Raw genomic sequence first — 15,741 nt, forward strand, 5'->3', positions numbered from 1 at the left:
ATATATATATATATATATATATATATATATATATATATATAATTTTATTGTTTGTTGTTTATGTAATTGCAGTTTATATTAATTGATATGACATTTTTCTTTTTTCTTCTCTATTTTTGGTAGTGTTTATTTTATGACGGGTTTCTCAATAAATAATAATAAAAAGGGATTTTTCCATTGATGATAAATTGACAGTCTGTTGCATTTTGTTTTTATGCTTGTTTTGATAAAAATTTTGTTCATATCTTTGTTTGAATTTTAGGGCTCCATTTTCACCGTCCCCCAGTTTAACAATCCATTTATATAATGGACCCCCCCTTTTTTTATCGTTAACAGCCTTTGGGACTTGAATTTGACATGAGCATTGAATTCCAGAATCGATAGGCGCAAAAAAAAAAAAAAAAAAAAAAAAAAAAACGAGTCCCGTAACACCCTGGCCAACTCACCTCCTATCGCATTTCCAGTTCTAAAGCTGCCACATGTAAATCTCTTTAGTAGAAAAATATCAAAATTTTTAGGAAAACACAGAAACAGTTATGTTACACAACTTAGAAGATTACATGTCGGTCATTTTACTCATAGCAAAAGAAAATAGTAAAGTGGAGCTTTAGTGAAGGTCTTATCCTTATATGGTATACCAGACAAATATATTCAAGTGATTAGTGCTATGTATGAGAATAACACTGCTACGGTTAAGGTAGGTAATGAGGTTAATAGTTGGCTTCGTATAAAATCAGGAGTTAAGCATGGTTGTGTTCTATCCACATTTTTATGGATCATGTTCATGTACTTTGTCTTAAGGATCAGGGGCGTCGTTTGGGGATGGCAGTTGCCCCTCCCCCAATAATGTGAAGAAAAAAATTATTATACATCCCATGCACTTTGACTATCCGGATATGGACCCCTCTTGCCCCCCTCCCCCCTCCCCCCAAAAAAAATGCTGGAGACTCGCACCTGTTAAGGATCACAGGAAAGGCAATGGGAGTGCACAGAATCAAATGGAGAAGAAAAACTTTCCTGAACTTTGATTATGCTGATGATTTAAGCCTCCTAGATCAAAGTGAGCTTTTAGAGGTTTTGCGAGTTCATTGTGCTAGAATATTCTGAAAATTAAAGTTAAGAAGACTAAGTCGCTAAGGCTAGGAATAATTGAAGATTACCTTTGTAGTATTATTAATAAAGACGATGGAAGCAGTGAAGATGTTAAAAGTAGAATAGCTAACGTTCAGGTTTTTTTTTTCGAAGTTGAACTGCGAACCAAGATTAAAATATTGGAAAATACAGTGATGAAAGTAGTCAAATATGGTTCTGAACCATGGGCGCTCCGAAAAGCGGAGGAAGATTTCCTAGATGTTTTCCAGAAAAATTGCCTACGGATTGTTCTGGGTACCTGGCTGACTGGCCGTATTTCAAACAGTAGGCTGTACGAAAAATGTGGTTCAATCCCACTTTCTAGGGCTATAATGAAAGAAAGATTGAGATGGCTAGGGCATGTTTTGCGGATGACAGCAAAGATTATCCTTTTTGGCCAACCGTCTACAGCTAAACGGAAAGCGGGTCGTCCGTGGTTGGGGTAGGAGGATATCGTAAAGAAAGATTTAGGGAAAATGGGAACTTCCTAGGAGAGAGTAAAGAGATAGGCTTTGAATAGATTAAGATGGAGGAGGAGCGTGCGTAGCTGTGTTGGCCTCAGACTGCTTGGTGCTGCGGTGAGTTCCTAGTAGTAGTAAAAGGAAATCTACTTTTACAACTAATAAAAGTCATTTGGCCCATTGGTCCAAAATTTGTATAGAATTTGTCGTTGTTGGTTTGAAAACCACGGTTTTCAGGTATGAATAGACCTGGGATGGGCCCAGGTCCCAAAAAAGTTTGTATTTTGATGTCCTTGGTATTTCAAGATTTTTAAAGACTAAACAAGAGACATCTATTCTGCTCACACACTTTATAAAATTAAACATCTTAGACTGTCAATTTTTTTGTTGGCGGTGAATGTGAAAAATAAACGAACATAATAAAAAAAGAAGCTAGTAGCTAAATTGTTTAACACATATGCGCTTCAAATGTGTTGCCCTTTGCGCCTTTGTGGTGTACCTTCGTGGCAATGGAAATAAAACAGCTACGGTGGATTTACTACTTGTATTCTAAATACCTCCTCAGTCCCCCACCTTGAGCAAGTAACTCTTGGACCAAAAGGAAATACGGTATTATAGGCCCTAATGCTGCCATCGGCAGATACAATGAAGCTTATAAGTTTGTTAATATTAAAGTAAGTGATTTACAGATTCGATTGAAGATATTAAAAATGTTAAGGTTGAAAGGTAAAAATTTTGTGCTTATAACTCGATATTTATTAGTGATGATATGTCCCCTCGTGTCCATCAAATGCGAAAAGAATTCCTGGGGATAAGACACCTTCTAGTTGAGAGAGGCAATGAATGTTGGATACTACTTAAGTAGTATCCCCAATCCTTTGCGTTAAAAAGAATAATAATGTAACCGAGGTTCCATGATATGAAGTAATTTCGTTAATAGCTCATGATTAAGAATCTTGGACATTATACAGTGAGATATTTTTATTATTGTTATTTTTTTGTTTTTTTAGGTAGGTATTTAGATGATGATTTTGTTATGTTCATTTACTACGATGATGAAGTTAAGCAGAGATTGTAGCGGAAGATGTGTTCGCAACCTCACAGTAATTATTGCTGCATTCGGCTTTGGAGTCTTTGTTTTGTCTTTTGTTGCTTTGTTTATGTTTAGATATATTATTTTGTGTTTATGGAAAATATCTAAGAAGGAAGTTTATTCAAATGATGTTTATGACTTATGGAAGAACTTATTTATATACCTTGCTGCAAATGATTGCGATAAGTAAATATAGATAGTACTTCTGATACTCAGCTCCTTCCTTTTCTGGAAGAAATGGAAGAAAAAAAACTTTTTGATAACAAGGAAAGCCAATTTCTTTTGCTTTACACCTAAAAATTGTCGTCCATAATATCAATTAATTATTTTAGTTATCATTATTTTAAAACTGACTTTAGTTTACATAATTAAAATTTATTTGATTTATTGTTAAAGCTGAGTAACCCGTAGTGAAGGTGAGGGAAATACAGTGGGGATTAACATTGTTAAATCCTGAAGATTTACTAAACTTCAATTCAGAAATCAAGTGAAACAGAATAAGGGCTAATCGAGTGCTTTGACTATCCCGAATTTCCCATGATTTACCCAAATTCCCACCCTTTAAAAGTTGTATTTTCCAACAACTCCGTAAAAATGAACTATTTGTATTTTGCATTATTTACGAACTATTTAGCCTATTTACGAACGTTTATTTTCAGGGACGTTTCGGAGGAACCACTTTTAAATGGGCAAATTCCCCATAATAGGAGTTAATCTATATGGCATTGCTGAACTACAACATGATGACACATTTTTAAATGATTGAAATAATGAAGATTTACCATATGACAATTAAGAAAGATACTATCAAATACCTTAAATAACTAAAGGTTGTTATAATAGACGATTATAAAAATAACTTGTCCAGGGTCATTTTTAAAATAGTAATTACGAATTTTCAAATCATTGAAACAAAAGTTGTAAATGGTTAAAATGATGAAATTTTCAGCCAATTCAGAAAGATGCTATTAATTACCTTAAAGAAGCAAAAGTTGCTGTGTCCATCTATTTTAACTAAATAATAGACGATTATAAAAACAACTTGGTTAGTTTCATTTTTTCGAGCAATAAATAAAAATAACAATAAGAGTAATGCATTTATCTTCTTCCTCATTTGACAAGTTTCCTTGATCTTGTTTTTGACCAGGGACGCCAATGTAAGGGGGTGGGCAAAGATGTTTTTCTTTTTTTATGAAAACCCCAAAAAATTATATTTTAAAAACCTTGGGGGAAAATCTTGATATTTTTTTGTAGTTTTTTTTTTTTCAATGAAAGACGAAAAGAAGGCATTTGTCAAGTTTTAGGTGGGGTAAATTGCCCCCTCTCGCAAGTCAGCCACCCTGTTTTTGACACTTAACAGGTCTGAGGAATCGTAATACTTTAGCATTAAAATCAAAAAGGGTTAATGTATTACCCATTCATACCATAGATATAGTAAATTGTAATAAAGAGCCAAACCTTGCTTATTTTCATTAGAAGGCTTTGGGAGTCAATTTCTTATTTTCTGACAACAAAGGCTTCTGAAATTAGCAATTCACATTTATGAAGTTACTTTTATATTATAATTATCCTTATAGTATTCATATTCAAATACTAATATAAATACGTTTACAAAACTGATTTTGCATCCATTGCCAGCTTTCTTTAAGGTTTATAGCCTGTAATTTCGCTACAAGTCTACAGCTGTAGGTAGGATTACACTTGAATCAAGGTATTCATTAGTTTCAAGACTATCCATTTACTGAGGCAGATTTATAATACCCCTCCGACTTTTCTTACAGAATAATCTAAACTTGCTTAAAAAGATAAAACCAAATAATTGCATAAGTGTTGTCTTAAATTGAATAATTATCGAAAAAAAATTCAACACAAAAATGCAGTTTTATCGTAAAATTACAGAGGAATTTATAAAAATCACGTAGATATGAGCATTAGTTTTCAAGCGGTCCCTTAAACAGCTCACTATAATATCCCAGTGCTCCGCTAGCAGCGAAGAAAGAAAGAAAAAAAGATAGAGAAATATCTATACTATACAGGCTGAAAAATCATTTTCTCTGGTTTTTAAAATGGGGAGTGAAAACCTCCATGTAAGAGTTTTCGATCATGATGATTCTGATCATGTACTCTTCATTTTAATCTGACACCATCCTCGAGGAGTTTCTATGTCCTTGTCGGAACTCTCGTAAATTTGTTTTCGCAATATTTTACTATTAAGATAAATCGAAGCCAAATTTTTTTTTACAAATTTTAAACAAATTTTTTCTCGCTCGATCGCTTTTTTAACTCGTTTTTAAACTTTCGGTTACCATGGACATCGGTTCGGTCTTTACTAGGTTGCAGCTAATACTGCAGAATACACTAAGACTGCAAAACGATAACATATCAAAAACTTAGACAGGGAACATAAACTGGTCAGATGAGGTCAAATCAAGTCCCATAAATCACAGTTTTATTTGGCTCTATACATTTACTATCCCAATGGCCCATACAAAAATTTTAAGAGAACACAGCAGACAGTAATTCTTGTGTTAGCATGAATACATAAAAAGAGAGCTTTAATAATTTTAATACTTAAAGAAAGCTTTTAACTTTAATGATGAACAAAGATTATGTAAATTGATGGATATCCCTTATCTAGTATCCCCAAGTATCCAAGTATCTAGTATCCCTAATCTAGTATCCCTAAGATTAGTATCCCCAAGTATCTAGTATCCCTAAGATTATTATCCTTAATCGAGTATCCCCAAGTATCTAGTATCCCTAAGATTAGTATCCCCAAACCTTCATCATTTTTTTAAGAAAAAAAGCTTTGCAGGGGGGGGGGGGGGCGATACTAGAACACTCAGAAACAATTTCTTATTGCAACAAGACGCAGAGATTGAAGCACATTCAAACTCCCCTTCCAACCAATATTACTATCATATCTAGGACTTTTTAGGTTTCCTGAAACCCTGAAATATAATTTTGAAACTAGGCAAAGCTGTTAATTTTTTTTATACTACCCATCATAACCTTGGAAATACTTTCGGAAATTAAATATCTCTCTTTTTATGTATGAGTGACCCTAGTTGTTAATAAAGCTAGCATTCGAACCCCACTGTTAAAAAAAGCACCCGGAATAACGCAAGCTAGAGAATATGTAATGCTCACCGTAATAATCAAATCCATGAGCTAGAAAAAGAACAACAAGTTAATACAACTTTGGGTTTGAAAAAATCCAAAGCACGGAAAATATGGTTTCAGATCATAGAATTAGATTTACATAAGACAAATTCAGGGAAGAACATTTAATAGGGACATAATTTGTTCCTTTTCAAGGGCATAAATACCTAATATGCCATTTAAGCAAAGGCCATAAATACCTAAAGAAAATAGTAAGTCATAGAAATACGTAAATAAGAAGAAATAGCGCAGAAATAGAAACATATGAAGAAATAGAAGATTATCATATAAATAACCGAGAAAAAAAAACAATATGAATAAAGAATTTAATGGAGACGAAGTGAAAAGAATGTGGTTCCAGACCATTAGAAAACTTTTTATAGAAACTAAATCCATGGACGAACAATTAATCAAAACTCTTGCTGGTTTGGTTTCCGTACTGAGCTTAAATGCTTCAAGGGCCTAATACCCAAATACCAAGGATATACTAACCTAAAGCAGACACCACATCGTAAAGATATCCAGAAGTTTTTTGTTTTTACTTCAAGATACATTTTTCTTAACGTTTTAATTTGACTCCGTCAGAGCAGAGGATGAACTTCGAAAGTTAATTCTTGAAACGTCAAATCTTCCAAAGAAAATCACATCCCCATTTACACGTAAGACATTCATTATATATATCTAAAGCTAGAAGTACTGGTTCCAGCTACTCAGAACAGTTTAAATTTGCTTAGAATAAATTTGATAACTCGGGTACGGGAGGGGGGTGTGTGTGCAAATACGGAACATTTTATAACTATTCACCGACGACTGTCTACGTCATGACCATAATAATCCATTTTTATCTTATAGTGAGTCTTGGGCTACCTGATGCACGCCAAAACGATTCTTTTGTTACTTAGATGATGTCCTTGCTTCTTCGGTGATTTTTTCTTGCTGTCAGCGGAAACGCTGCCTTAAAGACAAGTATAGAGCAAACACCTCTGATTTGCTCCTGTGTATTCTCCAGGTTTCTTATGGTGGCGCTAGTAGGACAGAGACTGTCATTATGACAGGAATTTACTGTAGATAACAGACTAACTGTAAGCGTCACAAATGAGAAGATTTAATAAATTATGACAGCTTCTCCTCCCTCAATTTAATCTGCAGTATTTTCCATTTATATTAAGAATTGATGACTTGATGGCTTTGTATTGTAGAAAATCATGGACGAGACACTAGATTGAGAACGCAAACCTTTTCACGCAGTGGAAAAGGTTGTACAAAAGTTGGAAACATGCTACTTTATTTCATTGCAATTCATCAACAGAAAGCACCAGGATTAGCAGATTCAGGACCCAGTGTACCATTTGTATCAAATAATTATAATATCTTCCGCAAGATCGCGTATTTGAAACAAAGAAGCTTGAATGAATGATTAAATTTCATGGCAAATAGTATAACATTTCAAGTTATTCTGTTTTAATTATAATACATAACAATTAAAGTAGCCTCTTTCAACCCTGAAATCCTGGTTTAGCTTAACATAGGCATTACCTAAAATAGCTCAGTTGATAGTTCTATTACTGCTACTACTGCTAACAACTCGCTGCAGCACCAAGGCGCCTGAGACCAACACAGCTACGAACGCTAATCCTCCATCCCAATCTATTTAAAGTCCCCTTCTTTACACCCTCCCAAGAAGTTTCTATTTCCCTTAAATGTTTCCTTACGGTCCTCCCACCCCATTCGGGGACGACCTAATTTTCGTTTGGCGCTAAACAGGTGGCTGACAAGGACAATCTTTGGAAATCAGTCATCCTTCATCGCAGATCGTGTCCTAGTCATCTCACCCTTTCTCTCATATTAGCCCTAGAAAGCTGAATTGAACCACATTTTCCGTACAATTTAATTTTCGAGATGCAGTCAGTCAGTCAGGTACCCAGAACAACCCGTAACCAATGTTTCTGGAAAACATCTAGCAAATCCTTTTCTGTTTTACGATATTTATATTGGCAGGATTAAATACTTTAATGCCTGGAAAAAAAGTGAGGTTGAATTGCAAAAACCCTCAACAGAGCGGGCACCAAATAGTAGACTATTGAAATATACTTTTTTGACAAAAGAAAAAATTCTCCCAGATTATAAAAGAAGGTCGCCTTATGTCTTTCGAAATATCAATTTTTTTCAGACACTCCCTCCCTTTCCTTAGCAGCCTGAGTTTTTACTGCAAGGGTTAAACTTCACTTCTGTGGATTATCACATTATAGTTCAAGTCTAGATAATTTCCCAAAATCAGTCAGCATAAAAACAACCCAGGAACCATCTAAGCTCTTGAACTGTTAGTGCTTTTATGTACATGAAAGCAATTTGCACGCCAGTTTTCAAACTCCGCACATTCACAGGTTATTCCAATAAAAACTGATAACGATTTTTTTTTAAAGACAACGATTTTTTTTAGACATTTTTTTTTTAAGACAAACGTCTTTTTTTTAGGACATTTTTTTTTTAAGACAAAAAAACATTTTTTTTTTTTTTAAATACAAACGATTTTTTTTTCAAGACCTGATAACGATTTTTTTTAAAGACAAGTAGGTGCCGATACTAATATCTCCTATTTCATTGAGCCCCATCTTTTTCCTGACTGGATGACTATGATTTTTTGCTTTAACTGGATTTTTTTTTTATTTTGATTCTGAATTGTAAATACTGGTTTGAATTATTTTTTGTACTGGAAATAATTCAAATGTACTAATGATTGATCTTTGACCTTTTTTCATCTCACACAAACATTTCATCCCCAGGCGTCCCTTCATATGCATTAGTGTCTAATAGTGGCAGATTTTAACTGTCCTTCCATTATGACAACTGGTACATACGTGAATATCAGTAAATAACTAACAGTGCCTTGACTTTGGAAGTGTCAAATTCCAGGGGAAGCACTCAGAGTGGATTCATCTAGCTATAAATGACTCTGGGTAAAACACTGTGAGCTTGCGGTCACTTTATTATAGCTGGCTCCAGTTTATAGACACGAATCAACTCTTTGACTAGTCATAAGCCGAGAAGACACTGTTTTGGCTGAAAATATGACAGGTACGACTAAACAAAAACTTTTGTTCTATGAGTTCCATTATTTTGTTGCAATACATACACAACCGCACTTAATAACCCTTGGTTGGTTTCAGATTTGGTGCTTAAGAATTTATCCGTTAATTTGGATTTAGACCAAACAGCAACAATCAGCGTATATTGAAACATGGCTCAAAGCAGTTTTATACTTCAGTCTCAGGCAACAAAATGCTTAAGCTGTATTTGAAGGCAAAAACCCTTATCACATCCATTTGAAATTTGTCTAGGGGAAATGTTAAGCAACTGTTTAACAATGTAGCTTTTAAACTTTAAGAACAAAAAACATTTTTTGGGGGAAGGTAGTCATGTTTTTAATCCCAAAATAGGCTTGTGTATGGATAGCCCTCGAATTTAAAATAATATGAAAAAAATTCGTATATATTCACACAAAATTACTAATAAAGTAATAATCTAAACAAAGAAAAACAAATCATGGGGGATGCATTTTTGTAAATAGCACTCCAAAAGCATAAACTTCAGGCTCCACAATTTTCTAAATGAACTAGTCTAAAAAAAATATTCGTGAAGCCGAACTAATACCAATACCGAATTTCCACCCAATACAATCATATATGCCGTAAGATAGTAAAAGCGTTTCTGAGCTGATGGCATTCATATTCCATTGGAGTAAGAAAAACAAATGCAATGAGCACAAGATTGAATTTTAATCTCTTACAAAGTTACGGTTAAGAAAAAAAAGATGCTGAAGAGAACAATTCAGTAATATCTGCAGCGAAACAAAATTGTAAATAACAGCGAAGATCACACTGTCTTTCCATCATGCGAAAATCCAGAAGGTATCTGGAACGAGAGCTTTTCCTGAAGATAGTTATTGAATTGAAACTTCAACGAATATTTCAAACGTATGACCAACAGCCGTCCACCACGAAATAGAAGAAAAAATTCAAATAAAGAAACCAGTCAAAAAATCTGAATCACGCTAAAAAAGTTCCTCTATAGAAAATGATATTGTTAGCTTTTTTTACAAACTTAAAAACATTATTTTTTTTTATCTAAGAGGTTCTTGATCGTGATTTAGATTTTTTAATGAATTTTTTGTTTTTTATTTTTCTTCTATTTCGAAGGGGACGGTCATTGGTCAGCCATAGCATTCACTTTACCTTCATTTTAATCAATGGCTTCAGGAAAGTCCTCAAGCCAAAAAAACTTCATGTTTTTCGGAAAATTATAAGCCTCAGGCACGACGATCTTCCTCAATGACCCATAGAAGCCTTTTCTCTTCAGAAGAAAACGTCTCGGTAGTAATGTTGGTCAATTTCAAGCAATAATACATTCATTAAAATTTTTATTAAAAAAATAATAATAAGCAAAAAAAAAAAAAAATTCTACCATTTCCAACCATTTAAGCAAGACAAAAAAAAAAAAAAAAAAAAAAAAAAAAAAAAAAAAAAATCGGTACTTATCTAGTCGGTACTCTGTCTAGAAGAAAGCCTGTTAACAACCAATTATTAATTTTATAATTTGCAGGAAAATTGCAGTCAACATGTTTTCCATGCGCTTCTATCCACCTTTTTTCTGATTTTTCTTTTAAATATATTAGCTTTTTTTGTTTCTTAAATGTATAATGGATTAACGACGCTTCTTAAGTACTAAGGTCCCTTCATCAATCCTACGGCGTGTTGCTACAGCTAATTCGAACTCTGGATCCCATATTATCAAGCTGAGATCAAACCCAATTGCTTGCCTTAAATATTCCAGCAATAATCGCCATTTATATTTTTAGTTTTTTAGGTGACGTATTAAGAATTACGATAATTTCCTTTGAAAAAAACCGCGTTACCAGGAAAACATAAATATCTAAATGCAGGTCATCATGCCAGTTAACACGACAACATGAAAACATAGATGGAAATTACTATTGCCAAGATTAACAAATTAACTTTCAAATGGGGATAAATCCATTTATTTAGACAGTGAAAAAACAGGTACAAAAGTCCAGATATTTCGGTCACATATACAGTAACCGTCTTCAGTAGAAATACTAAGTTAACAAAATTGAAACTAGCTTATTTAAATGTAACAAAATAAATGACTTTTTGGGTCATTCACAAAATAATGAACTTCCGGATTATTCACTAGATTATTTTCAGAGAGAGTTCATTGACAAAGTTCATTCAAAGTTCTTGATGTAAAATTTCTTCTTTAATCTTGCCCAAATGTAAAACAAATTTCCAATGGAAGTGGCAAAGCCTTCCGTGTCTTCTAATTGCAAACCAATGTCGAGTTTATAGATGTTTACTCGGTTGGTCTCATTTCCCCATACATACGACGTATTTTCGACACAACACCTTTAAATTAGGTGTTGTTTTCTTAGACCACACTGTTCGTCTTAGAACAGCAGAGTGGTCTAAGAAAACAGCAACTAATTTAAAAGTATTATGTCGAAAATTGCTAAGATTGAAAATGCCAAGGCACACAATTTAAGAAGCGAAAGAAATTAATGTATTGATAAAAAAATTGGACAAAAGAGAATGATAGTGAAAGAATCAAGAAAATCTATTGACTTTAACTTTCCTGCATATTATGAAGTAATTTTTTTTCATTAATACATCTCCATCTGGAGAGAGTATCCGCTACAAAAGTACCAAAATCTTAAATGAATGATATTACGTACTTTCACACACAAAACAATTAATAAATACAATTGAAACATGCTCCCCGTGCATTCCTCCCCCAGTGATGTGGAGATAAGCCACGCATTCTTAATAATAAGGTTATGTACCTTTCCGAGGACGCCACCAGTCGTCAAAGACTTGCCATGAAAAGGTAATCATTTGAGTTAAAAAGGGTCACTCAACATGCGGCAAAAAATAAGTTTACACAAGTAACTTTTAATACTAATACTATATACTGTATTGTACTATATAATACTATACTATATAATATACTATATACTATACTAATATACTATATAATACTATATACTAATAATGTAAATACTATTCTCATCTACCATTAATTCGAAATCCTGTTCACAGACAATTATTTGCAAATTTTTGTGGGGAAGGGGATAATCTGAACTCGACTAGATAATTTTATGTCGTAGAATTTCAAGTTTTACGACCTAGCCACCATCTCCATAATACAAGCTCTAAAATTACGCTGCTGTCAATTTTTTTTTATTATTATTTTGTGTTAACTTTATTTTTCCAATGGAATTTAGGTCCATTTTAGTCACTTACTTTGTGAAGGTACCTTGTAAAGATCATGGTTTAGTTTTTTGTTCTTTGTCTGGTTTAATTAAATAATAAAAAAACACTGCGCAGAAGTTTAGAAATATCTATTCATTTCTTTAGCCTTCTCTTCCCCCTCTCTCTCGCCTCAATTCCACAAACATCAAAATACTCAATGTGCTCTTTAAGTAAGAACAAAGATAAAGTCCTCCAAAACCTCTGCAATATTATTCACAAATACAGCAGACAATTATTAAGCCAATCAAGCTGAAAAAACAAAAATGTTGAGCTGTATTTTTGTATTTTATCTTCTAAATTGAAAACCCATTATACAAAGAAGGGAAAAGACAGAGCGAAAACACAAAGAAATTTAGTGAAAACAAACAAAACGCAGTTGCATTCAAACACAAAAGATAATTACCTGCACACAGTAAATAATTGTTGCGAAAAATACTTGTCTGCCCCAAAAAGTGATTGGTATACTTTAGCTTCAGTTTTGAATTTCCTATCGATTGCCCGAAAAAAATTCGAACTAAAACACCTTCAGTTATTATTGTTTAGCAACTATGCAATTTATATCAATTAAATTAGTGTTTTTTGCAGATAGGGGTGGGCACAGCCACTTACAAACCCTTGATACGTACATTTCAACAAATAATGACACTAATGACAAACCCATCTTGTATGCACGAGGTCATGGTAAAGATCGTAGGACCGATATAGATTTGATAAGCAAAATTCACCGTTCTAAAACAAGGTTTAGTTTCTAGCAAGAATTAAAAAAAATTAAAGCGGAACCACTAGAGAACTGCAAAATTCAACAGTTCTGATTGACAATTAAATTTCCCCTTCCTCAATTATGCATTCTAACTTAATCGTCACTATGACGGCAACGTTTTATAGCTGCTATGAAAGCGACGTTTCACCGTCACTATGACAGCGATGATTCATTGTAATTGTCTCCTGCAGAACGGAGCAGGAGAGCCCTGCTATATATATAAATATATAGCAGATATATATATATATATATATATATATATATATATATATATATATATATATATATATATATATATATATATATATATATATATATATATATATATATATGGTGACTGTCTTGTATATGTATATATATGGTGACAGCGTGTGCATTAAGGAGACTGGGTGGTATCCAATGCCTGTGTTTTAATACTACAAAAATGTGACCAAGAAATTGAGGTTTGATTTAACTACTCACTCCCAAATCGCTGCGATTATGAGTAACATGTTCATTTATCTTAATTTAGTTCTTATTATTTATTCGATATTCTTTATGATGTGTTTATTTACGTTTTGTTACAATAGGTAGGTTGTTCTAAAGAAGTCGATTTTACAATTTAAAGCAGCGGGCTTTAACCAAAAAATGTCTGTATATAATTATTTACATATTCTCAAGGAAAAGTTTGTTTAAGTGTATGACATTTAAGTCAACTCAATTTGAATGTCCAATTTTCAACATTTAATTTCAACATTTTGAAATTTCAACATTTATACACAACCGATTTAATTTAACTATTTCCACAGGAGGACAAGGAACTCGCTCGAAAACGTACAAAAACATAAACCTTGAATAAAACGTTTTAAAAACGGTTTTAAAGAAGTTCTAAAAACTGTTTTGGAGTACTTAGAAAATGTTTTAGAAACGTCACATCTTAGAAGACTTAGAAAACTTTTCAGAAGACTTATTTTGCATGGATGTTACGTCAATTTTTGCTTCAAAAAGAAAAAAGAAAAAAAGAGCCTCATTATAATATTATATATTATAGCCTATATTATGTAGCAATAATATTATATAGCCTATATTATAAGCAACGTACCATCACGTGCAGGTCCAGCTTGTGTCGTTTGGGTTTGCTTAGCATAAGTAACGACCTCTTTTGGAGGCACGTCTGTTGTCTGAACAACGGATGTGACCAAATTTGCCTTCTTTCTACAAAAATAAGAAACCGAAATTAATAAGCTGCCATCAAAAGGGATACTTTACTATACCTATATCAAGCAATCAGGCATGGTGGCCCTTGAAACCTTATTTGACTAATTATAGATAACAAATTTACAGCGCTAGTGATGAACCACTTTTCGGAAGCCAATCTATATGCTCCACGGGTTGCTCAGCTTCAGCCACCCCCCGCCCCCGAGTTACTTTTACTGAACAAAATTCAGGGCCTCTCCAATATATTTACAACAAGACCCCCAAGCAGGCTTACATATTCCCGACAACTTTAAAACTAGTTTTCTTCTTATTTTTTTGATTTTTATGGAGGCGCTTTCGCATAGTCTCATCACCAGACTCGAATTGCGCACCCTACGGTACGCCGACGCAGCAATGATCGGACTCCGAGTACCGTATTATAAAGCTGCGATGAATTCCACTACGCCGCTACAGGACACAGCAAACTAAATCTGTTTGGTGTTACGAGTCTACCAGTAGGCTATACAATTTCTTTACAGTCAAATCCTTTAAAAATAATAGTCTTATTTATAACATAAATGACAAACACCTTACAGAGACCCACCACTTTTTTGACCTTACATGTAGATATGGGGTGGATGTATGAGTTGGAAAACATATGCCAATTCCGTATTTTGGCAGAAGATACATTTAAGGTTTTAATATTATAGATCAATTTCTGCTGATCTTCGTGCAAGTTAAACCCCAGGAGAGAGTGAAGCGTTGGAGGTGGGTATTCAAAAACTTTCACTACTTTAGGCGGAATATCCATCCCCGTGAATTTAATTAGCCTAGCTCAGCAGCTTTTTAAAAAATGCAAAAGCCCTTAACTAGTTTTAATTTTTTTAATTTTACTTAGTTATTACCATACATGACGTTATTTTACAACGTTACTTTACGTATGTTTACGTTATTTAACCAAATTCTACAGTGCTATATTTTGAAATTAAGCTATATTCTATTTGTTTATATTACACTCTATATGATTATACTATATTATTTATTATATTCCATATTCTACTATATTTCTTCTTTTGACTGTTTGATTCCAATTACTCAATCCTTAAGATTTCTAAATAACGGAATTCTAAGTAACTGAATAGTGAACTCCGCTAAATACGCTCTAAGACCGCAGAATCAACAAGCACGATTGAGGCCAACTTCAAAGCCTCAATCGAAATAACTGAATTCTAAGTAACTGAGTACTGAACTCCAATAAATACGTTTTAAGAACGGACAATAAATAAGCGCTAAATAACGGAATTCTGATTAATTGAACATTGAACTCCGCTAAATACGCTCTAAGACCACAAAATTAATAAGCGCGTACAAACCTCAAAGCCTCAATCGAAATAAATGAATTCTAAGTAACTGAGTATTAAACTCCACCAAATACGTTTTAAGACGGCACAATAAATAAGCGCTAAATAACGTAATTCTTAGTAAATGAATATGGAACTCCGCTAAATACGTTCTAAGACCACAAAATTAATAAGCGCGTACAAACCTCAAAGCCTCAATCGAAATAAATGAATTCTAAGTAACTTAGTATTAAACTCCACCTAATACGTTTTAAGACGGCACAATAAATAAGCG

At 33.4% G+C, this 15,741-nt stretch overlaps 1 protein-coding gene across 6 annotated transcripts in view; it reads right to left on the minus strand.

Moving 5' to 3' along the window:
• Positions 1-15,741, minus strand: part of sw (cytoplasmic dynein 1 intermediate chain short wing) — a 96,478-nt gene that overhangs the window by 25,594 nt on the left and 55,143 nt on the right. For 3 of the 6 annotated variants that reach the window (XM_089101736.1, XM_089101732.1, XM_089101731.1), the window contains exons 5-7: positions 14,012-14,124; positions 11,702-11,731; positions 5,836-5,856 (exon numbers count right to left, since the gene is read on the minus strand). In XM_089101736.1, the coding sequence (XP_088957862.1) occupies positions 5,836-5,856; positions 11,702-11,731; positions 14,012-14,124 (164 nt within the window). The remainder of the gene's footprint in view (positions 1-5,835; positions 5,857-11,701; positions 11,732-14,011; positions 14,125-15,741) is intronic. The other 3 variants (XM_089101737.1, XM_089101734.1, XM_089101733.1) reach the window with 1 other exon arrangement.

This window comes from Artemia sp. Qi Xiang Cuo, chromosome 15, assembly GCF_049724085.1.
Source record: "Artemia sp. Qi Xiang Cuo chromosome 15, ASM4972408v1, whole genome shotgun sequence".
In the NCBI taxonomy this organism is placed as follows: Eukaryota; Metazoa; Arthropoda; class Branchiopoda; order Anostraca; family Artemiidae; genus Artemia; species Artemia sp. Qi Xiang Cuo.